Source organism: Orcinus orca, chromosome 10 (assembly GCF_937001465.1).
Source record: "Orcinus orca chromosome 10, mOrcOrc1.1, whole genome shotgun sequence".
NCBI classification, from domain to species: domain Eukaryota; kingdom Metazoa; phylum Chordata; class Mammalia; order Artiodactyla; family Delphinidae; genus Orcinus; species Orcinus orca.
In genome coordinates, this window is record NC_064568.1 from 41,853,121 (window position 1) to 41,878,986 (window position 25,866).

General features: G+C 41.6%; 1 protein-coding gene and 1 long non-coding RNA gene across 18 annotated transcripts in view; both read right to left on the reverse strand.

The window, feature by feature from the left end:
• LOC125965666 (uncharacterized) overlaps nucleotides 1–25,866 on the reverse strand; it is a 313,457-nt gene that overhangs the window by 41,772 nt on the left and 245,819 nt on the right. The window lies entirely within an intron of this gene.
• LARS2 (leucyl-tRNA synthetase 2, mitochondrial) overlaps nucleotides 1–25,866 on the reverse strand; it is a 278,606-nt gene that overhangs the window by 41,772 nt on the left and 210,968 nt on the right. For all 17 annotated transcript variants that reach the window (XR_007479847.1, XR_007479848.1, XM_049716291.1 and 14 more), the window contains 5 exons: nucleotides 22,060–22,164; nucleotides 19,141–19,256; nucleotides 15,943–16,226; nucleotides 12,089–12,187; nucleotides 8,947–9,084 (listed from right to left, as the gene is read on the reverse strand). Coding sequence is in view for 15 of the 17 variants with exons in the window: in XM_049716291.1 (XP_049572248.1) it covers nucleotides 8,947–9,084; nucleotides 12,089–12,187; nucleotides 15,943–16,226; nucleotides 19,141–19,256; nucleotides 22,060–22,164 (742 nt within the window). In the remaining 2 variants the exon portion in view is untranslated. The remainder of the gene's footprint in view (nucleotides 1–8,946; nucleotides 9,085–12,088; nucleotides 12,188–15,942; nucleotides 16,227–19,140; nucleotides 19,257–22,059; nucleotides 22,165–25,866) is intronic.

Genomic DNA, 25,866 nt, shown 5'->3' on the forward strand with positions numbered 1-25,866 from the left:
AACTAATGTATTTTCCATTTGTTCATTCATTCAACAAATGGTACCTGGGAACAAACCTGTATAAGCAAACAAGTTATTCACACATCATAATGACTGTGTATAGCAGGGAGCTTTAGAAGAAAGTGAAGAGTGAATGTTTTTAAAGTCTGGGAACAACTTCTCCACTGGGTTAAGATGATGGCCACGCCTGGGCACCCAAGCTTCTACTTTCCTCCATTTGAAGGTAAAAGGAGGCGTTTCCAGCAAGGTCAGGAGTGCAAACGGCACTTTCTCTTGTAGGTGGCACCCTCCTCCACTTTGGGTGGGTCATGCTGCTGGTGCCCGCAAGGGACCAACATGACCAGGCCATGTACCTGGGGCCCAGACCCCTCCGAAGGAGCCCGGGAACACCTGTCCAGCCAAGCTATGTCCCAGGGACCCGCCCACCATCTCCCTGGTCACTGCTCCCACCCACTCTAGCTCCTGGGCCTTTCTCAACAGCCCTCCTCCAAGCTTCCCTCTGAAGGGAAAACTGGACAACAAATACACAAACCGGGGAACAGGGGGGTGGACAGTATTAATGCACTTTCATCTTGTTTGAATTTTTTTAAACATGCATTTGTCCTTCTACGATATTTATTTACTTATTTATTTAGCTAGTTAGCTAGTTATTTTTCAAGAGAAGGAAGGATTTATCATTACTGGCAGCAAGTAAGGAGAACACCGGGGATCTTTCCCAAAGCAGCGTCTCCCTGAACAGCAAAATTGGGAAGCTTTTTTTTTTTCGGACGCACAGGCTCAACAGCCATGGCTCACGGGCCCAGCCGCTCCGCGCGGCATGTGGGATCTTCCCGGACCGGGGCACGAACCTGTGTCCCCTGCATCGGCAGGCGGACTCTCAACCACTGCGCCACCAGGGAAGCCCAGGAAGTTTTAAGCTAAGGGTACATGCATATTCATGACTTCTGTGATTTTTAAAATAAATTAAATTAAAAACAAGAAAAAGAAAGTGAAAAGTCTGTAACTGTAAACCACCAACAAACCCCTTCTAACTCTGAAGCCATTAAAGGTAGAGGCGTTCTGCAGGGCATCTGCCTTGAGGAAGGCCTAGATGGTTTCACTTTCATGAATACAAATTTGTGCTCTTTGCTGAGCCAGCTTTCTTCTCATTCCTTCAATACCACCCCTAGAGATGGATTACCTTTTTCTGTACCCCAGCACAGCTATATGCAATCAGAATGATGAAAAGGGACGGAATCTTCAGTTTCCTTGATAGTTTGGACTGCACTAATTCAGAAATTACAATGAATACCTGCTGGTCATTGAAAGGCACCTTTGTTCAAGGAAGGAAAGAAGGAAGCAAGGGAGGGTGGGTGTGAGGAAGGGAGGGAGGGAGGAAGGTCACTAATTCTTAGGATTAACAAGGAATTTCAGAACATAGATAGGCTATTTTAAGCACCCTTGTAAAACTCACTGCATAAAGGAATGCATTAACCAAGATGGGCTAAAAGAATCTCAGGATCCATCAGAGCCCTAACTAGTCACTGCAGATGACATTTCCCTACTTAAGAAGACCTGGAGAGCCTGCTACCCACTCTCCTGCCTGGTCAGGCGGCTACTATAGATCTGAAAAGAGGAAAACAGAAAGCCATGGATCTCTGAAAATAGTTTCTAACTGGGATTTTTCAGACTAAGTTCACCTTGCTCTTCATCCCTGCCCTGAGTCTAGGACCATCATGTTCACATAATTAGCCCGTTTCTAAGTATCAAGACATGGCTCATCTTAAAATATCACGGTTTCCATTTCCTAGCAGCTAGCCAGGGGCATGGAAGGAAGCCTTAGCGAGACTCAAGTAAGGCTTTTCTTCTCTTCCTTTGCCTTTTCCCAATAGCTCCATTTCTGGTGTGATCAGAAAAAGTTCCCCGGACCATGGATGGGGGCCTGCTGAGCTCTCAATGGTCAGCAGGTGGCTGTTAGCACGGGAGCAGCAGCTTCCGACACCCCCCGCTCTTTGTCGTTTGCGAACTGCAGGGAGAAAGTCGATTCAGGGAATTTAGTGTCTGAGTTGTATGAAAGAGCAAGAACAAAAACTGACAAGATTCCGTGTTACAGCTGTCTCTCACAAAGGGGGAGAAAAGGCTTCCTGACCCCAGTTCAGTGGAGATGAGCAGAGACACGTACCCCCACCGAGCGTGCCCCTCTGTGCCTTCCAGCAACCTGGTGACGAGCAGCCAAGACTGGTGCCAACCTCATACTCACACTGGCAGGCCCAGTGCACTTCCCTGCTTCAGAATATAAACTGTAAACGACTTTGCTTTATTTTCTGTTATAAAGTTACGTAATCATTGTATAACATCTGGAAAAAATCCATTAAAAAATAATAAAATCATCAATAAGCTCATCATCCAGAGAAAAATAGTGTTAGCACGCTGACGTAATTTTTTCTAGTCTTTTCTCTTGCTTTGTGTATGTGTATTGGTATGTGTGTACATATAAAGACAGAGATAATCAAACTATCTACAATTTTCTATCTTGCTTTTTTCACTTCTCATTACTAAGATGTATTTCTCCATGTTATTCAACATTCTTTGTACAAGAATCCTCCCTAAGATGGGGTATACTTTGCCCTTTCTCAGCATTTTGGGGCAGTTAGGTTCAGGGTATTTAGCTACTTGAAGTAATACTTACAGGAACACTTTGCTGTATAAGTTTGCATTTCTGATTATTTCTTTAGGATAGATTTCTAGAAGTGCAAATAGTGTCCAAAAGTGTGACTATTTTTAAAGCTCTCACTATATACTGCCAAAATGCTTTTCATGAAGCCTGTTCGCAATTGCCTTGTAGTATATGAGAGAGCTGTTCTCATTGGGATGCTATACGGAGAACAGTACCTCACTGCTGTTTATTTTGTATTCCTTTTGCTGCTAGAGAGATAAACATTTTATAGTATGTTTATTGGTCACTTGTATTTCTCCTTTTGCAAATTTCCTGTTGACATCAATTCCAGCTTAATCATTAACCTGGTGTTTCAGACACAAAATAAAGGCACTCGCTGTCCCATGTGATGGCATACCCAACCCAGAGGCCAGTTTCTTATAAAGGGTAAAGAGACCTTCTGAAAGTTCAAACTGCAGACCTAAATGTACCAGTGATGAAAGAAAGGGCCAGGGCTCTTTTAGGAACTAGAAGATTATTAAATCTACATAAACCTTTACTTTTATATTGATATTTGAAGACATTTAACCAGAATCATAGAGTGAAAAGAGGGCTCAGAGGTGACTGAATCCCTAACCTATGAGGCCACTGAGAACCAAAGGGGTTAGGTCTCTTGTCCACACCGCTAATTACAGGCCCATGTGATCTCGGGACAGAGGTTTTTTTGGACTCCCAGTCCAGAGCTACTACTTGAGACAGTGGCCACGTGGCTGAGAAATGAAAACAAAAGTGAACAGTTGTAGTCTCAAATCCCTTCTGAAATGACAACGCTAATCAAAAAGAATATAGAAATGGACATGAAATTCCAATTTATACACATTTCAGGAAAAATAGCTAATAAACAGAGAGAAATACACACATAAGGTTGACAGGTTTCAAAATTTCCTCTTAGGCCAGCTTGATAAAATTGTTTGGAGGCTTTAAAAAATGTTTAATCAGAGAGTTCTGAATTACTCATCACAGAAAGTAGATGATTTTCATTTCATCTGAGGCCAAGTGGTTTACCAAAACACCTCTGATAAACAGGTAACACTCAGAAATAGTTTTCAGAGGCTATTGTTGCCCTGATGTAATGTAACAGGAGTAATTCTGACAACTGTGCTGAGAAACAGAAATAAGATGACTTTCTGCACCTTCCTCAAAAAAGTCAGCCTTCTAAATACTTAAAATAAATCTCCCTCTTTTTGGGGGGTGGGAGGGCATGGAATAGAACATACCATCTTGTGAAGAATTAAAAAAATATATTGCCTAGGTCTATTTCCATTTATACCATACAGCTGTCCCTGAAAGTTGATGGTAAGGCACATACCAGGTGGCCCTTGAGGATTTGCAAATTAGAAATTTATCTGAACAGAAACAAGTCACATCCAAAACTGTATTTTAAATTATGTCGAATGCTACAAACATTTTTCCTCCTTGACTATAGTTTTAAAACACTGTAAAGAAATCAGAAAAGTAGCCAGGGCCTGTCCTACACCTTAAATTAGTGAGCCGTTGAATAATTTATTTACTCATTCATTACTTCTACAAATAATTGTTCCAAAGCTGAGAAATGTGCCCTACTGTTAAGGAGCCAGAAGCCATTTATGGTCTTTGTTTCTAGACCTACATGAGAAGGAAATATTTCTCATGTTGTATTTGGCCTTTGAACTAAACCTCTCTCTTTCCAACTCTCCTTATCCCAAGAAGAACATTTCCTTTGAACAACATAAACTTTTATCTGTTTATATCAAGGGGTTAACCTCAACTTATTTAAACAAATATTCACTGAGAATATATAATGTCCATGAGACTGTGATAGTAACAGAACACAGTTTCCATCCTCCAGGGTAATCTTTATCTAGTGAGGTAATGAAGTTTCCGTAGAGAAAATGCAAGGCAGAATGGTAAATTCTATAATCCAAGTTACAAACATTTTAATGACAGTCAGCCCTCTTTATCTGTGGGTTCCACACTCGTGGATTCAACAAACCGTAGATCAAAAATATTCAAAGAAAAGAAAAATTTCAGAAAGTTCCCAAAAGCAAAACTTGAATTTGGTGCACCCAGGCAACTATTTACATAGCATTTACACTGTACTAGGTATTATAAGTTATCTAGAAATGACTTAAAACATTCAGGAGAATGAGTGTAAGTTATATGCAAATACTACACCGTTTGGTATGAAGGATTTGAGCATCCTCAGATTTTGGTATCTTCGGGGGTCCTGGGACTAATCCCCTATGGATACCAAGGGATGACTGTAATTTATTTCTCTGAAGATTAACACTGTTAATGTGTTTAGTGTCCTTCTGATGCAGATGGGTTAATTTTTACACATGAAGGTCTCTGGGACTAATGAGAAGAAATTATTTAAGCATTTAATTTATATCCTAAATTAGCTTTCTGTAGACTTTTAATCCATGTATGCATGCACAGAATGAGGGAGCAGGTCTGAGCATGGGGTGAAAAGGGACGGAGCTTTCAAGGTACTTCATTTTAATGAAACTGGATTTTAGTCTGCATTACAGAGGTTCTAAAAGTAATATATTTTTTAAGGATCAAAAATTTAAAAATACATATTCTTTGACCCAGCATTCTCCAGTGTCAGGACTTGAACCTACAGATATGATCCCAAATGCCTGCTAAGCATATAGATAAAGAGCATCATTGGACTTTTTTTTTTTAATAGCGATTAGAAAATTAGGTGACTGCTTAAATAAATTATGGTATATCCACATGACAGAATACTATGCATAAATTGTAAATGCTGATGTAGAACGAACACTGAGATATATTATATCAAAAATGTAAAAGGCATATATATATATATATATGTAACATTTAAAAATGAGTATATCAATAGAAATATGGAGATATGCAAAATATTTTTCTGGAAGAAATCAAAAGAAACTTAACAGGTTGAGGAGATGGGTAGAGGGTGGGAGGCAGAGAGGGAGGTTTCAATGTTCACTTTCTGTGCTGTTAAATTTTTAAATTTTAACCTTAGATGTATTACTTTTTCATTACTTAATTTTTAAATTGTTAACATGAAGTTATCTGGACAAGGAGATAACCAGATTTTCCCCCCCTTTTCTTCTCTGCAACTAAAAAATATTCTAAAGGTTGTTGTATTAAAAAAAACAAAACACAGCAAAAACTGAAAAAAAATCCCAGGAACTATGCTCCAGGCAGTATGGAAGACAAGAGAGCCTGAATCATTGTCCTGATGAAAAACAAGTGAAAAAGTCAGATAAGATATAAAACGTGTATAAAATGTTTTAACTGTGTTATTGAGCTGGCAAACTCTAAGAAATGAGGTTGAAATAAATGTATTTTTAGATAAATAATAATAGATGGACCTTCACTAAAAAACATGAGATATATTTCAATATAAGGGAGAGTATGTATTTCAGATAAAAGGGAAATGATTTCAGATGTTAAAGTCAGAGATGCAAGTAGGAAGAGTGAGAAAAGATATTAGTAAGTATGTTGATCCAATGCAATTACAGTTGAACACCCAGTAGATAATCTCTGTGGAATTTGACAAGCTAAATCTGAAATTTATATGGAAGAACAAAGGTCCAATTATAGTCAAAAAACAAATAGACTAATGGACAAAATAAAGACCCTATAAATAGGCCCTTGCATATATATGAAAATTGGATTTATAATGGAGAGGGCACTGCAGATCAGTGGGGAAATGGATGGACTGTTCCATTAAAGGTACTGAGACACTAAAAGCAATAGCCATAAAGGAAAAGATTATTAAAATGTACTACATTAAATTAAGAGTTTCTATTCATCCTTAGTGGCAGGGCACGAATAAAGACACAGATGTAGAGAACGGACTTGAGGACCACGGGGTGGGGGGCGGGGGGGAGCTGGGATGAAGTGAGAGAATAGCACTGTCATATATACACTACCAAATGTAAAACGCATGGCTAGTGGGAAACTGCTGCATAGCACAGGGAAATCAGCTCGATGCTCTGTGACAACCTAGAGGGGTGGGATAGGGAGGGTGGGAGGGAGGCTCAAGAGGGAGGGCATACGGGGATATATGTATACATATAGCTGATTCACTTTGTTGTACAGAAGAAACTAACAACATTGTAAAGCAGTTATACTCCAATAAAGATATAAAAAGATACATGAAATCCATGTGTGACATGAAAAAAAAAAATAAAGAGCACAACAATCATTAAAGAAAAAAAAAGTTTCTGTTCATCAAAAGACACCATAAAAATAAGACAAGCCAAAAACCGGGAAAAAATATTGCAATACATATAGCTGATAAAGGATTAGCATCCAGAATATTTATAGAATTCCTACAATTAATAAAAGACAACACAGAAGAAATAAGGGCAAAGGACACAAATAGGGATTTAACAGAAGAGGAAACACAGAAGTCCATAAACATAATAAAAATATGCTAAACTTCATTAAGTAAGCAGTGTCTTTAAGTTCAAATTTAACTCACAAAGTGATCCATTATATAACCACAAGTTTGACAAAATTTTAAAAGTTAGATAATACAGTCAGCCCTCTGTGATTATGATCCAAGGTTGGTTGAATCCAAGGATGTGGAACCCATGGATAAGGAGGGCCTACTATGAGAATTGTGCATCTACAGATTTTGGTATCTGTGGTGGGTCCTGGAACCCATCCCCCGCAGATACACAGGGATGGCTGTACTATATGTTGTAATGATGAAGATCTTGAGTGATAGGACCCTCACCTCTGTTGGTGCCAGTGTAGGTTTATATAACCAACTTGGAAAACGGTCTGGCATTTCTTAGTGAAGCTGAACATGTGGTTACCCTAATCCTACTCCAGGTACACATCCTAGAGAACTGTTAACACGCGTATGTCAGGAAACGTACTGGGATGCTTACAGCAGTTTTGTTCTTAATTGCACAAAACAGCCCAAGGACCATTAATGGTGGTACAGACATAAACTGAGCTCTGTATTAGAAATTCCATTCCATGTAATGGAATACCAGATAGCAGTGAATCACGAATGAAACATAACTCCATGCAGGAACATGGATGAATCCCCAAAAATGCTGAGCAAGAGAAGCAAGAGAGAATACATGAAACATGATTCTACTTATACAAAGTTCAAACACAGAAAACTAAACAACACATACTGTTTAAAAATATATAAAGAAGTATGGGCTTCCCTGGTGGCGCAGTGGTTGAGAATCTGCCTGCTAATGCAGGGGACATGGGTTTGAGCGCTGGTCTGGGAAGATCCCACATGCCGCGGAGCAACTAAACCCATGAGCCACAACTACCGAGCCTGCGCGTCTGGAGCCTGTGCTCCGCAACAAGAGAGGCCACGATAGTGAGAGGCCCGCGCACCGCGATGAAGAGTGGCCCCCACTCGCGGCAACTAGAGAAAGCCCTCGCACAGAAACGAAGACCCAACACAGCCAAAAATAAATAAATAAATAAATAAATAAATAAATAAATAAAATATATAAAGAAGTAATACATTTAAGAAAAGCAAGAAAATGATAATTCAAGATTCAGGATAGGGATTGTATGGGGGAGGGGTGGGTGGTGTAGGAAGGGGGATGATCTGATTAGTGAGGGCACCCTGGGTAATCTAAGGACCTGTAATACTCTATATCCTAATCTGAGGAGGGGGTGCATGGATGTTCATTTTATTTTTTAAATTGTATAATACATTAAATACATATTATATAATATATATATTATATATACATATATATGATACATTTCATGGGAAAAAAGCACACACACACATCTTTCTGAACATGATGGGGAATATATTATAGTCCAACAAGAAAAGAATTTATCAATGGATTTACAATGTGATCCCTAGTTTTTAATCCATTTTATCAGAATGACATATTGAGACAGGATTCAGTCAAGCTTGGAAACATAGCTTACACCAAGGGACCATATGATAAACATGACCTCACATGAGAAGCTATAAAAAGCTGTGTGACATTATGAACCGCTCTTCTCTGCCTCACAAGCGAAAATCTCAACTACTTAACTCAGTTCAACAGAGAAAAGCTGAAGGGAAGATCCTATGCAAGCAGGCAAACACCACGGGCTAGAACTGACTAAGCAACATAAATGGACTTCCAGTGGTTAAGGCTGACAATGACCTCTAAAGTATGCTTGAAAAACAGAGTTCTTCTGCCACATATATTTACCTTGCTTCAGAAGAACCAACACCTGCCTTCAGTTGCTGTTCAAGGAACTGAATTCTTTTGCAAAGCAGTATAAATGCTCACCTGTGCTTGACCATTTTTTGATCATGGCAAAAATGACTAAAGAATCTTGCATAGAACAAGTGCATGACAGCATGTTCTTTCCCTCCAATGTACAAATCCACAGGCATCCAGTAATCTGCCAACGCTGTGCTGAAAGGGCTGGGAGGAAGAGAGATGGTCATTTATAAAAAAACCCTGCTTTGTCACAATTGCATAAATTAGACCAATCATAATTTGCATATTCCCTGAAATAAATTATGTCAGAGAAAAACAGTGATTTTCTCATTAAAATATAATGAGAGCTTATATAACAAAGGAGAAAAATGTCAGAGCAGTGTTAATTTATGAAATTTATAAAAACTGTTTCAGAAGCCATTATTGACATATTTTAACAAATGTGATTTTCATATATAATGAGGACAAAAGGAAAACATACCAGCAAAAAGGGTATTTCTGTACAATGCATATTTGACTATCTGGATTTATTTTAATTTTTATTACCATAGACAATCAAGATTTTTGAGTTCTTACCAATAGAGGGCAATATGGCACATACAATGGAGACTCTCATGCAGACACTAAAAGTTCATTTTAAGACAGAAATTCATTTGCCTTTCTAGTGCATTAAGAAATGACATGCATGTCATTTCTTAATACACTAGAAAGGGGAAATAAAGTACACAAGTCCAAGTCTAAAATTAGTACTTTTCCATGCAGATTTGTGCACATGTGAGAGGGTGTCCAGTTTGTCTGGTGATTGTTAGAGAGTTGGACCACTATTGTATGTTGCTAATAATCATAGACTGTAGTCCCAAAAATGCCTTGTGAAAATGTTATGCCCTATGTAACAGCAGAGTAACATAAAATTACATTTTATAAACCAAAAAATAAATAAATAAATAAAACAGAAATTCAATCTTATTTTTAGAGCAGCCTCAAAATGCAGATAGTCAGCAGGAGCCTGCATATGCTTCCTGAATGCACTGAGCATACTTGGAGTAATTAACATGAAACAGCCTAGTTCTGTCACCTAATAGATACTTTTTAGTCAAGAGAGGTCCTAAAAGAAAGGCTTCCTCACTGGAGGCATCATTCCCTAGTCCTAATGGATGCTAGGCAGGAAAAGAAATGCCACTCACTTTATTTTCTCTGTGTGTGTGTGTGTGTATGTGTACACTGTGTGTGTACACACTCCGTGTGTGTGTACACTCTGTGTGTGTGTGTGTACACTGTGTGTATGTGTGTGTGTATACACTCCATGGTTTCACATGTATGTGAATTCTCTTCCCCACACCTCAAGGTACTTTTTTCCCTGGCGCTCAGCAGGTGGGCCTGGCCAAACACCATGTGTTTGCCTTAAGGCAGCTTGTTTTTCTCTCCTCCAGTTACTATGCCAGAATTCTGATAAAATTTTAAATAATGTTTCTTTGTGAAAAATGCTTCCCCAGAGAAATCTAACTGCTCATGCAGGTGACAGAAAAGCGGGAAGTCAAGAATGGTACTCAGCCTGAAAGTAAGTTTGAAATAAATTGAGCAGTGAGATGTTGAAGGTAGCTATAGCTGGGATCTATGATCTTTCCTGGAAACCACCTAGTGAGAATGCAAGCCAGCATGGAAATAAACAGCAGCATTTTACAAAGGAAATGATGTGATACGTGGTATTCCCAAACTGGGGGCTGTGAAGGTCTCGGGACATACCTCTCACCAGCTAAGGGTCCCATCATTAAATTGGAGTCTCATCTGTAAGAAGGTTTTCCCTTGAAGCATTCTGAGAGGTGGAGAGCCTGATTTCCCTTGCATTCTAAGGCAGCTCTTCCTAACTGGAAGTCACCAAAAGCCCCTTCTAGAAGGAAGACCCAGAAGAGGGGCCCCTCTGTGGGTTAGCCGGGGCTGCCCTGGTGGTTCCCAGCCACAGCAGTCGCCCTGTATCCTTTCTTGCCTCTGCCAGCTGCTATTTACTCCGGATCCTGCTCATTCTGCACAGCCTCGACTCAAATCACAGATCCGCAGGACTGCAGGGCAGGCAGGAGCGCCTGTCTCCCTGGAAATATATTATCTTACAACCAACGAAGAAAATGGGGGCATTTTCATACGTGGACTATGGGGTTTCAGTATAATTGTTCTCCCATGGACAAGAGCAAGCTGGCAAGGTCTTTGAAGCACAGTGTCTGCGGTTTTCCTGTGCTCTGTACCAGTTTTCTTTTGTTCTCATTTCCTTCTTTACCTATCTACCTACTGCTCTCTTTCCCTTATTTATTTATTTTTGTCAAAGAAGCACATGCACATAGCTGAAAAAAATCAAATAGTACCAAAAGCTTTATAATTAAAACAGTGGTCTCCAGCCCCATTCCTTCACTAACCTCCCTCCCACCCCTCACCTGTCACTTAGCCACTTCTAATTCTTTCAGATGTGTTTTCTGGCAATTATTAAAAAATGTTTATGCTCTTTGTTCGTTTGTCAATTTTGGAGATTATCTAGCACTGTATGTGCTAAGAAGTCATGCTTCTCAGCTCTCTCACACTCCCTACCCTCCTATCCTCCCTGAATAGTTACATCATTATTTTCAGTTAAGTAAGTAACATTACACCTTTACAACTGCATAAATGCAGTTCACCACAGGGCCAACGAGGGTATTAGCACTTCCTTCCTTTTTCTGCTTTTCATTTTTCTTGTACCTGGGACTTACTTGGCTGTGATTTAATAATTTAATAATCGAACACACTCCCTACAAGAGCCTGTTTCAAAGAGCACAATTGATCAACAGCTTCTAGCTCTTCTGTCTTTGGAGCCACTGGGTGTTCACACAATCCATGCCCTCCTATAGGGAGCGGACCACAGCAGGCGTTTCCTCCTGACTTGAGATTCTCTAATGGACAAGCTTTGCTTGAGGCTTCCCGTCAGCCTGCTCGAGACTTTCTCAAGCTGCACTGCGGTCTGAGGCTCTTCCTACGCCATCCTCCTACCTCCGCCCTCTCCTTTCACAGGTGTCAGACCAGCATCACAGTCAAGGGCTCGCCCTGCCAACTCCTGCTCCCTCACCTCCTTATTCCCTAGAGGCACTTGCCCCCATAAATCTCTTGCCCATCGAATTCCATCTTGGTGTTTGCTTCTTGGAAGACCCAGACTGACACATGCTCAAGAATTCAGCAGGGCTTTCTTTACCTCTGAGTATTCTGAGGGTCGGTATATCTGAAGTAGTACCAAGCAGAATCAACAAAGGTATCCATCGTATCTGTCTCTCTCGTGGCTGCTCCCTTGCACCTAAGAAATAAATGAAGTTCATCGATTGGTTTCTTTTTAAATACTAATGCATTTTCCACCAGCTTTTGAGAAAGCTATGACAATCATTATGAATTTAAAATGTCATAAGAACAGTGCTCCATCATGAAAAGATAATTCACAGTGTGGACTCTCTTTGTACTGCAGAGTACATGATGTTTTAAAGAAACTTACAAAATAAACATTTAAATCTTCAACAATTAAAAGCCCTATTCTGTACTTCTCTGAATTTAACATGGTAGAATATCTAACAGGAATCTTGTCTCTTTACTGCATTCACTTCTCTTTTAGGCATATCAAGACTGCCTTCAGCCTTATGAGGCAAATCAGTTTATGAAGAAAAGCTGAAAACCAAATGTAGTGAGATACTGTGCTGAAAAATGAACTTGGGGTTTTTTTCTATCTCTGTCTCTTGGGTAGGGGAGCAGAAACCCACAAGAGGTGACCTTAGGAAGATAAATCACCTTGGGAGCCCAAAGGCAGAGGCGTGCTGGAGCCACCTCATACCAGCTTGTGAGGACTAACTGTTGGGATCGCTTCCCAACTCTGGGACAAATGATGCCAAGTTGGTAGTCTGAAATTAGCCCTTGGTGGAAGTACCTATACCACAGAAATGGGCTAACACTACAAATCAGAAGCTCCCCTCCAGAGAGCTATTTAGTACACACTTACCAACACACCACTGCCTAAAGGAAGCTTCCTTATAGAAGGGTGAAGATAGCCCCACTGTTCAAGAAAGTGAATGAAGTGAGATGCCTGGTGTGTAAAGGGTTGAAAAGAAAAAGCAATCCTCATCCTAGGCATGCAGATGCCTGGGGAGGACTAAGGTTCCACAAACACCTAACTGCTGAACCAATTTTGAAACATGTTGGTAGGGTGATGGCCCTGTGGGACTGAAGCCAAAAGCCACAACTTCTGGGAAGCCAAGAGAGAGTACCCTGAGCCAAGCCTGGCCAAGGAGGGTGCTTGGCTTCCTTGAAGACCCCCCAGAGGCATGGAACAGCAGGGGATGGGGTGAGCCAGCTACCGACAGCTATTAGCAGGGACCCTTTGTGGCCGTGAGAAGCCACAGCAGGAGAACATGGCTCAGACTCCAGGCTCTCCCTTCTGAGGCATGAAGTGGGACCAACCACCTCTCCAAATGCTGCCCTTTTGGCAGTATGGGTCCTCGGGGGTTCTTGGAGAATTTGAGGAGGGGGATGAGGAACCCCAAGAGGAACTGATGAATCCTCTGCTAATTTAGCATGCAAGGGCTTCAGTCTGTTTTTAATTTAAAAATAAAAGAAGGGATGCCTTTATATGTTGCATCTGTGATACAGTTCATACTGGCTTTCCGAATATTATTGGAGGAAACAGCCACTCCCCATCTTCTGCTTATTAAATGGAAGTGGCTCAGCAGAGAGCACAGGAGCCCAGATCTGGCAGGGCTCTGGGCTCCCAGGGGCCTCCGCATTTCAGTCAGGGGGCCTCCCACTGGGAAGAGTGGTGGTCCCTGGGGTAGGAGCTTATCGGAGAGAGCCCCAAGGGAATCCTAGTCCTGTTTCCTACAGTGCATCTCTAAATGAAAGCCAGGGGACTTCCCTGGTGGTGCAGTGCTTAAGAAACCGCCCGCCAAAGCAGGGAACATGGGTTTCAGCCCTGGTCCGGGAGTATCCCACATGCCGCGGAGGAACTAAGTCCATGTGCCGCAACTACTGAGCCTGAGCTCTAGAGCCTGTGAGCCACAACTACTGAAGCCCACACGCCTAGAGCCCATACTCCGCAATAGGAGAAGCCACCGCAATGAGAAGCCTGTGCACCACAACGAAGAGTAGCCTCCACGCACTGCAACTAGAGAAAGCCCGCATGCAACAACAAAGACCCAACGCGCCGCCCGCAAAAAATAATAAAATAATTTTAAAAATAAATAAATAAAATCCAGGTCTTTTTATTTGGAAGGCAATCAACCAGAACACATACTATTTTGGGAAATAATTAGAAGGTAACTGTTACTTCTTCTTCCTCACCATTAGGGCACCCACACAAGTTAGGAAGAAAATGTAGGATTCAACTGATAATAGGACTAATATCTGACTAAAACTTGCCATGCTGATTTTCTTTTTAAAGGTCATGTTGGACTTGAAGACAACCAACATGTTTTCCTGCTGACACTAAAAGCTGGATTACATGGAAGAGGCTACTTGCTAAGTGGGATGGACAGATGATGGTAATGGTGACAACGTTATTACCATTATTAGCTCCAAGAGTAATAATACTAACACTGGGTGGCAGACACTAAGCCAAATGCTTCATGGGCATTATCTCATTTAGTTCCTAGTAACCCTGGGGATTATGAGGTAGACACTACTCACGTCCCCATTTTGCAGTTGAGTAACTAGAGTTCCGCGAGGTTAAGAAATCTGCTCAAGGTCTTAGAGCTCAAGGGTAAGGAATCCACCTTTGCTGGACTCATGCCTGTGGTCCTTACCACCATGCTGTCCCGCTTGGCCACATGGGCTCAGTGGCTCTCAGCCCTGCGTGCTCATTAGAATCATCAGGGAGACCTGACCAAGACCAAGCCCTGGGCTCTGCCCTCCAGGAATCTGCAGCCAAGGTAGGAAAACTTATCCCCACCACCAAGGCCCTGGGCTGCCACAACTGGCGGGCTGAAGGCTGCCGATGTCTCCGGCAGGGAAACCCTTTGTCATTGCTTATCAACAAAGAGGGTGATACCCTAAAATGGCCCAGAGCTTCCTATGTTCCTGACTGCAAGCCCCATCTCAAACCTCAGAACCGCCTGGGTGAGGACCTGGGCGGACTGTTGGCAGGCCCGGGCAGGATGGCACTAACATTTCCAGTTACAGAGTATCTGATAGGTGTCACTCTGCAGTGTTACATGCATTAATTCTCGTCTTCTGAAATCCCTTCGAGGGGGTTATTTTAGCTCCCGATAAGGGAATCACAGCTCAGAGAGGTTAAGTGACTTTCCCAAGACCACACAGCTAGGGAAGAGGCAGGGCCAGGACTTGAAGCCATTACTGTCTGACTCCCCATTCTGAGCCATGCACTTGCACTACATGGTTACCTAATTACTGACCTAGAGATGCTAAGAAGAGGACTAAGTTATTTTAAAACAACCCCATCATGATCTATAAGGCAGAGAAAAATGGCTTTTCCATAGAAGGAAGAAGGGAAATATTACAGCTTGGTATCTGTTATTTGTTTAATCAGCTGGAATGGTATCATAAAAATCACATGTGAGACATGCCAGTGAATTAACAGGAAAACATAATCCTACTGTCAAAATGAGAAGAAATGAGATATGGTATGCTTCAGTATATTAAAGAATGAGACCTCCTGAGCATACTTGTCCTCGTAGCTACTACTACTCTGCTACTTGTGATAAAATCCCCACTGTTATCACAGTCACTATGTGGGAAGACGGTAAGGCATTTTCTCTCATCTCTGAGAAGCTCTTTGGAATATAAAATGGAGGAAAGTGGTCTCTTCCAAAGCTATCATGAAAATGTGTAGCTTTTCCATCAGTTGGATCAGATGTTTCTGGGAAAGATATGAATTGACATTGCTGCTTCTACCGGCTCAGAAGAGAGGACGGGGCGCTCATCACAGGGGCTGGGCCCCAGATTCCAGCCCCTTCTCTCAAAGATAGCAAAAGACCTAAGACCTATGTTATTCTTTCCAGCCAAGGGGAAGTCTGGGATCAGACATGGTCACAGCTGGGGAACGTGGTTTCTTACCTAGGGCAGGAGCAATTCACCCACTCCGAAGCCGAGGCCAGTGGGGAGCCTCCCTTGCCAGTGAAAGAGGTGATGCTGGGCAAGGTCACAGGCAAGTCCTCCAGAGGCACGGGCACAGGACCGCAGGCTGGGCAGTGGACCATGGGGATGGGCGTGCCCCAGTACCGCTGCCGAGAGATCAGCCAGTCCTTCAGTTTATCACTTGTCACCTCTCCGCCCACTCTCTTCCTCCGGGCTTTCTGAGTCAGGGCTAGAAATGCATCCGGCCGGTTCATACCTGTGAACTGAGAGGGAAAGGAGAGAGATCGCGTTCCTCCCTTGGTAAGAATGAGCTGCCACCCTGATGCCACCACCCTGGATTGCCATTTTTTGTGTGGTCTGTGCAGGGCCACATTGTGACTCTCTGTTGCCTGCCTTTGTGGGCACCTTCCTCCTTACAGTATTAAAACTTATATTTTATGACAGTGGTGAATAAAGATGAATATAATTTTTGACCTTAAGAGTTCACTTTTTCCTTCTGATGTTAAAGAAGTTAACACTTTTTGGGGGGCCCCTGAGAGTACTGTGGGCTCTTGTTTGGGGCTCTCCTTATCACCAGAGCCCTGTGGCACCTACAGAGAGAGGCAAATATCAGCATTCAGCTGCCAGTAAAAAACTGCACATTTATTTTAATGACTGCTCCCCTCTTGAGACAGGGGTGGCCAGAAAAGAAAAGTTCCATATTATCCTAGAGCTGAAGGAATTCGGGCAAGCAGGGGAACAAACTGAGGCCTCAGCTTGAAGGACCACCCCTTTTGTATTTAAATGCTCCCATGTGAGAGACAGCAGGGCAGGACACTCATAGCAGAAAAGAGGAATTCTCTGTTCACCGGACACTTTTTTTTTTTGCGGTACGCGGGCCTATCATTGCTGTGGCCTCTCCCGTTGCGGAGCACAGGCTCCGGACGCGCAGGCTCAGCAGCCATGGCTCACGCGCCCAGCCGCTCCACAGCATGTGGGATCTTCCCGGACCGGGACACGAACCTGTGTTCCCTGCATCGGCAGGCGGACTCTCAACCACTGCGCCACCAGGGAAGCCCCACCGGACACTTTTGAGAGAACCAAACTAATGATAAGAATCGGGCCAGCATGGCTTGCCAACGAGGGGATCGTGGGGAACCTTGGAATTGGTTCAGTGCAGGTGTACCACAAACCTACTAGGTGCCAGGCTTGTGCTAGGCGTTGGGAGCACAAAGATAAATCTGATCTGCCCCTAACCTCAATGAGCTTACAGCCACGGGGCATAAAGAATAGGAAAGTACAGCTATGTTTATCAAAAGCAGCCTTCTCCACTAAGCGTCTGAAATGTCCTGAAGACCGAGCTCTCTACCAAGGAACCACTTACACTCTGGGAGAGCACTTTCTTTGTCCTACACTCCCACTATCATGTAATTATGGTGCAGGTGATCACAAGCTCTCTTGAAAGTCTATCTTCTCAATGCATTACTGTTTTCACATCCCAGAAGCTCATGGAGGCTTTCACCATCCATTCTCCTTCCATCCATTGAAAGAATTCCTCCAGTCTAGATATTCAGTCTAGGGCCACCAGAGGATTCAACAGACCACCTGAAGCTATTTGAAAGAAGCCAGGAAGCGTAATTAATGCTCAGTCCTATACTAAGGAGGGGGCATTTTTCTGGCTAATTCATAAGACTAATTTTGGCCATGACTGTCCTCTTTCTCACCCTGCAGAGGGTTATCTGGGTCTCCTTTCTGGCACCTTGGCTTGGCTCTGCTCTACATCTAAGAAACCTGCTCACACACAGTCTTAAGAAGGGTTTAAGGTTCAGTATCTTAAAACATAACTCATGTCTGGGGATATAATTTATGAAGTGAAGGCACAAACATGAGGTCAGAAAACATTGCCACTCCTTACACAGGAAAAAAAACCTGGCTATTCCCTTATTTTTTATATACATGATATCCTATAGCCAGGTAGTCCCAAACCTGAAAAACCTGAATCTTCAGGTCTAATGGAATCAGGATCACCCAGGTGGGGCCAGTAAGCATCTCCCAGGTGATTCTGAGACATGGCCGGGTTGCAATCACTGTGTTAAGCCAGGAGTTCCCAGGCCCTACTGCACATTAGAATCACCCGGGGAGCACTGAATTCTCCTGATGTCCGATCCATGTCCTCTCCACTCCCTCAACCATTAAATCAGAATATCTGGGGTGGGACTCAAGCATCCGTATTTTTCAAAACGTTCCAGGTGTTCTCAAAGGGCAGCCAAGTTTATGAAAGAGTGCTCTAAACCAGAACTCTCAAACTTTAATGTGCACACAAATCACATGGGGTTCTCACTAGACCAGGTGGGGTCTGAGAGTCTACACTTCTAACAAGTGATGCCAACGCTGCTGGTCCAGGGACCAGACTTTGGGTGGCAAAGTTCTAACCCAGGGATTCTCAAAATGTGGTCCCTGGATCAGCAGCAGTAGTGGCATCACCTGGAAACTTGTTAGAAATGCAAATTCTTCAGTTGCATCAGGGACTGTGAAGCAGAATCTCCAGATGGGGGCCAGGGAATCTGTGTTCTAACAAGGCCACCAGGTGATACTGGTGTGTGCTCAAGTTTGAGAATCACTGTCTGAGCCATTTCCCACTTCCCCCTTCCCCACCTCACCCTACCTCTCCCATCATAATTTCTGGCCTAGTTCGGTATCAAGGCTGAGCTCAAATCCTGCCAGACTTACCACCTAGCAAGAGACAACCTTGACCAAATAAACATGACTCAAAACTTCTCTGCTGATTTCTAAAAATGAGTCAAACTTTAGGTGGGAATAAGTCAGTAATCTGGGGAGAACAGAGATCTCTAAAAGGAACAGCCAATTTTGGTCACCTGTCCCAAGGAATCAGTTTCCCTGGAAGAGGTCATTTTTCTTAAGCAGAAGATTCACAAAATAAAGTTTAGTTCCTTCGATAACCACACTATCCTAGGATCAGGTTCAACTTGGAGCTGATAAGCTTTTAGATCTTGAAAAAGAATATTATTTTGTTTTCATAGATTAAGAAACGAGGCTGCAAGGCTGTTAGTGTGGGTATGAATGAAATGAATGAAATGATAGGTTGTAACTTGCACCCAAAGGAAAATGTGTCATCAAGCTCATGTCAAGGCCCTGAGTTTATAAGTAAGTTCTTCGGCCACCTCCACGGGCACCGACCTCCGCAGAGCTGCTCAGTCTCTCCGTGCCATCTGGCATGGTTTCAATGACTTCAGAGTACGACAGGCCCAGGGTTTGGGCTAAGACAGTGTCCTCTAAGCTGGTGCTGGGAATTCCTGTTTAGGGGAAGAAACACAAAACGTCTCCTTTGCAAATGGCCAAATCACAAAATAATTGACAGCACTGACACTCAGCGTTAGCTTCTCAAGGGAGACTCTAAAAGATTTTAGTCACAGAAATTATAAAACCACATCATATTCATTGGGAAAATGGAGAACAGTCTTGGAGAAACTCACTACCCTAACACAATAGTTTACCATATTGGCACTACTTCCCGTAAGTCTTTTTCCATTGCTTAGTTTCTTTTAAAAAATAGTTGTAATTCTAAAATATACAATTTTGGGTGCTTCTGTCACTTAAATAGTAAATCACAAGCATCTGGGGAAGTGTCTCTTTTGAGTGACACAGGGCAGTGGAGTTCTCTTGAGAAGCAGGGCTGACTCCTCCAGCAGCTCCTAGTGCCCCAGAAAAATCCACTTGGTCAGTAAGTGGAAAGCTGGCCAATGTGTTTCTTCAAACTATGCTTTGTTCCCAGAGGCAACAGTACATTCTGAACAGACATTTCTTCTTCAACCCACATATGCCCTTGAGGAGATGGAGTTGAATGTAAGTAAATCACTCATCCAGAGGGCCAAGGCATGCTGTTTCAGCTTCAGCTAATTAATACAAACAGGCTTTTTAGTTGTTGGTTCTGTAGGCCAGGGTTTCTCAACCTGGGTCCTACTGACATTCTGAACTTTGCTGGGGGGCCTGTTCTGTGTGCTGTAGGATGTTGAAGAGCATCCCTGGTCTCTACCAGTAGAAATGTTTCTAAAATTGCCAAATGTTGCCTGCTGCAAATCACCCCTGGTTGAGAACTGCTGTAGGGTCAACTGTCAAGACTGCTGACATCCTTGTGGACACTACACATCACGCAGCAACTGAGAGAGATAAAACTAAGGGTAATACACAAAATGCTTACGTCAGATGTCCATGAACAACCTCTCTGGAATGCTGCCCTAAAAGGGTGATTTAATGTTTGGGACACACATTCTAAAGTTCCTTGGTAAGATGGAAAACTCCATGGTATGATGGAAAGTTCTGCAGTGTTCCAGCTGAGATTATGGATGAAAAGCATCTAATGAAGCAAATAAACTCTCAGAGTGGACTTGAAGGATACTGAAGGGTGAGGACAAATGGCAAGCAATAAAGGTTGCTGAAAAGTGTTCATGGTCAAGAAGGGAAAAAAGTCATTTACTGCATTCCAAAAGTTTGTGGTCTGTAGTAACTAGGAGCAATCTTCGAATGGAAACATTGTAACCACAGAATTTATTTGATCACATAAAGACCACTCTGGACCACTGTGTTGGTCATGTGGGCCTCAGTAGAATGTGAACTATTTGTAACATGCAGGTGAGATGGTGAAAACACCACTTTAACTCTTGTTTACTTTTGTTTCTGTTCTTCTTGGAAGGCCAAGAGCCAATAATTCACAAAACATTAATTACAGAAGTGTGGGAAATCAAGACAACAGGAAAAATGATTTTCCATGCATACCCAAGAAAATCAGATTTTCCTTTTTCTTTTTCCCTTATCCTTCAGAACTCTCAATATTCTGTTAGTACTTTGACTCAAAATACCAAAAGGGGAGACTTCCCTGGTGGTCCAGTGGGTAGGACTCCACGATCCCACTGCAGGGGGCCCAGGTTCGATCCCTGGTGGGGAACTAGGTCCTGCATGCATGCTGAAACTAAGAGTTTGCAGGCCACAACTAAGAGTCTGCATGCGGCAACTAAGAAGTCTGCATGACGCAATTAAAAGATCCCTCATGATGCAACTAAGACCCAGCACAGCCAAAATAAATAAATTAATATTTTAAAACAACAACAACAAAAAAAAAAGGGAAAAAAGCCACATCAACAAGAGCTTCCTTTATTGTTTATCTTGGCTGGTTGTATTTATGAATTTTACTAATTATAAAATGCATTAAAGTAATAGAAGGAATTATTTCCTTTAAGGAACATACTTTCTAGGTTTAAATTGTCAGAGGAGAATGACTTGGGTGGCTTAATATCTGTTTTCTGTGTTGATGTTTCTTCAAATCAGTTTGCCAAAGAAGGATCTGAGAATTGTGAGCAAAACCATGATTTCAATAAGCAATGCTATTTCTTCTGTGTGCTAGGAGATACAGAGTGTGGAAATAACTTCCTCCGCAGGTTCTGGCACATTGGAGACTGCCTGGAATCTACAGCAGGAAAGCTGTAGAGATTGCTCGGGTCTACCCTGAGGGCAGGTCTTGGATGGGGTATGATTAGGTCTCACACCTTGGTTCAATCCCAGACTTCCTGTTCAGTGATGATAGGTTAGAACTCTTAGGAATGAGTAAGGCCGCCAAGGAAATCCAATTTACAGCTCTAAATATGACTTCGATTTTACTGCTATTTCACGATCCCTTTCTTGCATAGCTGAAGTTCACCTCCTCCACAAAGCCTTCACCAAAAACCCAGCCCACATCGATCATGTGTGCTTTGAACGCCCATCTCAGCAGTTGCTGTTGGTTCTATGAATTCTGAAATTGGATTTTCATCTGAGTTGTATGGTTCCCCACATTGTATAGGCAAGTCTCACCAACTAGCTCTACTGGCAAAATCCATGGGCCAGACATTTTTCATTATTCTCAGTAGCAACTAGCAAGATGCAATATACTTGATATGTTTTCAAAATATGATGCTTAACTAAGAAATGATGAAATGAAGGGACATTCATTTTTACAAAGAGGCAAAACAGATCATGGAATATATAGTCAGCTCTTCCAGGCTAGGATTTTGATCTTAAACCTGCTAAGTACACTATCCTGATTACATTTTAATGGCTACTTACCTATTTTTGCATCCAGAGAGCCCTCAAAGTCAGCTTTGGCCAAGATGACAACAGGGACTTCCTGCTGGGTGAGCATGTTCACAGCTGTCACGGGCGTGAGGCAATCTGAAAATGAGAGCAAACAACTGTGGACACCAATCTGCTGGGACTCTAACACCATCTGAATCTCAGAGGAGACAAGTGAGAAAAATAAGCTTTAGAATTTCTGTGTTTTTGTGCTAATTATTATAGAATTTGTTCTTTGAAGGTATTAACAGATAATTCACACTAGTGGAGAATCAAAAGATTAAACAAAAAAATGAAAATATTCATTCGCACTCCTAACCAAAGACATGAAAATGGCATTTTTACTTTCCAGATGGTGGAGTAAAGATGATCCCACCACCCACTTTTCCTTTTGAAAAGTACCTCAAGTATACAGAAGAATGAGAAGCACAACAATCTATCTATGGTGAAACTAAAAGATATCTGAAATTTTAAACTATAACACAGATGGAAGTGGATAGGAAAGGAGAAAATGACTGAACAGAGAGGAGATTTCCACACATTCAAGGACAAAACAGTTCCTTCCCATGTACCATTTCTAAGGAGATACCAGAGGTTGTGATCCAGCAAAAGGAAGGGGTAAATCAAGAAAGAGACAGACATGGGATCTAGGAAACAGAGGATCCAACAAAGAAAAGAGGGTAGGGACATTTGCAGAGCAGAGACAGAGAGAAGTCCCAGGATGACAGATATGCAGAAGCCTGGAGGATGACCAGGTCAGATTTAAGCAGGACAGAGAGCCCCAGGAAGCATCTTCAGGAAAAAAAGGGGATGGATAGATTATCTGACAGGGTGGAATATGTAGAAAACTTGAGAGGAGTTTTAAAGAGCTTCTGGGAGGATGTGGGAAGACAGTCAGAAATTCAAAGAACACAAAGCAAATTAAAAAAATGAGGACACCATGAACTTCAGGAAAAACAGAAAGTTATATAAAAAGGAAAATGTAATCATAGTATATTTGGCTCAGGTGACCAATATTTATGTGGTCATAATAAAACACTTAATTTGGAATTATCCAAACAGTGTGTCATCTTAAATGAAGCTTATTACAACTACTGCAGCAGTGAGATAAACCATACATACATGAATCTTCACTGAATATATGTAGGACTGGAAGCATGAAGACCCCAATAAAGTCCCAAAGGAAGAAGGGATGAGAGGTGGTAAACAATTAGTGAGTTCATTTGTACTTCTGCAACATAAGCAATTAACTACAGTTATAATTTATGAACTATTACTATTTACACCCGCTATGTTTTAAGACTTTATATAGATTTATCTAAAATATGTTCTACAAACCCCAAAGTTAAAATAAGCCTAGGGGACTTCTCTGGTGGTTCAGTGGTTAAGACTTCGCCTTCCAACACAGGGGGTGTGGGTTCAATCCCTGGATGGGGAGCTAAGATCCCACATGCCTCACAGCCAAAAAACCAAAACATAAAACAGAAGCAATATTGTAACAAATTCAATAAAGACTTTAAAAATGGTCCACATCAGAAAAACCTTAAAAAAAAAAAAAGCCTAGGAATTAGGATTTATTTTTCAGAGAGGTAAAGATAGGCTCTGTAAACATCTAAGCCAGCTCCGATCTTCCTTCACCTTGGGTGTCAGGAAGCACAGGACAGGGTTACGGTGGGGACAGAGTGAAAATGCAATGCAAATGGGTCTCTAGGGATGAGGTTCAACCAGCACCCTGGTACCATGACTGGAAGGCACCTGCTGCTGGAGCTGCTGAAGTGCTGACACCCTCAAAGTGGACAGCCAGATTTCTGATTCCATATGGTCCCTTCTCAAAGAATAGGTATACATTTGCAAATTCTGCAATTATGGTATGTTATTAGGAGGATGGACAGTGAAGCGTGGTGGAGTGAGAATAAAAGTCACTAGGTAATGTCTAGAACTGGTGAATGGAGAGACAGCAGTGTAGGCATATTATACAGACATGTGGCAGTCTATACCAGAGAAACGGTGGTGGAACAGACTGCCAGTTGACACCATATCTGTCTCTCCTTCTGATTCAGCAATAGAATGTTTAGTTGGACACATGACTGCGTAGCTAATGGCAGCACTGCTCAGCTTCACTTGCACTGGGTATGGACATGGGGTTAAGTGTAGAAGCAACTTGCAGGTCAAGCTCTCAAAGGGAAGGAGCTGCCCTTCTTCCCCCACCACCTTCTTACTGCGACACAGATGAAGTGTAGAACAATCTGGAACACACAGATAAGGGCAACATCCTAGAGGGGCAGAGCAGGAAGACAGAAAGAGCCTTGGCCCCAACCACCCCACAAAGCAGACTTGTTATACCCACTCTACATGTCACGTGGGCAAGAAATAAACTTCTGTCCTTTTAGTCACTGTTTTTCTAGGACTCTGTCACAGCCATCGAACTTATATCCTAAGTAACAAATTCCCCCCAAAATTAAAAGTGGTTGGGTAAGGAGGCTACTGTCATTGCTGTTGTTAGTACCCTCTGAAATTTCACATAATATACATATATCACCTAGATTTTTAAAAACACAAATTAATTTTTATAAAGAGAGATGGAAATTAAAGTAATTTTGAAGTATTATTATTTTTCACCTGGTAAGTTAAGAAAAACTTTTAGAAGGGTACCATCACTGTTTGTGAAGTTGCACTGAAAGCCATATATCATTGAATACAGCACTCTAAACTGATATAGCCCTTTCAGAAACCAATTAAAGCAACTTGCAAACAGAACTAGAAAAGGGTTCATAAACTTTGACCAAAAAAATCACACTCTTGGGGATGTTTCCTAAGGAAGTAATTCTATAGAGGCAAAGAGCTGTCTTCATAATAGCCCAAACATGAAAAAGGCCAAATGTTCAACATGATAGGGAAGATTTAGGATATTATGATACACTTGAGTTGACAGAATATTATGTATGGATTAAAAAAACAATTGGGAAGCCTGCCTAAAAACAAAGAAATATTTTCTGATATCATATTAAGTAAAAACCAAAAAATAAAGATAGAATCAGTCTGATTTTTAAGATAAGTGTGTGCGGGAACACGAATTTAAAAGATTTATGACACATACAAAAGAACAAAGTTGAACTCCTATCTTTGCTATATATAAAAATTATACTTAATTTAAAAATGGATTAAAGACCTAAATATAGGATCTAAACCCATAAAACTCTTAGAAGAAACATAGGTATAAATCTTTGTGATCTTTGATTAGGCAGTGGTTTCTTAGATATGACACCAAAATCAAAAACAAAAGAAAAAGTAGATAAATTGGACTTTAACAAAATTTAAAACTTCTGTGTTTCAAAGGACACCATCAAGGAAGTGAAAAGAAAACCCACAGAACTGGAGAACATTTTTGTAAATCATATATCTGATAAGAAACTTGTATCTAGCATAAAAAATTATTACAATAATAAAGACAACTAAATAAAAAATGGGCAGATGATCTGAACAGATGTTTCTCTAAAGAAGATATATAAATGGCCAATAAGCATGTGAAAAGATGCTCAATACCATTAGCCATCAGGTAAATGCAAATCAAAACCACAATGAGATAATGCTTCACACTCACCAGCATGACCATAAAAAAAAGACAGACAATAACAAGTGTAGGCAAAGATGTGGAGAAACTGGAACCCCCATGTACTGCTGCTGGGAATGTAAAATAGAGCAGCTGTTTTAAAAAAGTCTCATTGTTCCTCAACCAGTTAAAAATAGAATTACCATAAGACCCAACAACTCTACTCCTAGATATTGGGTTGGTCCAAATCT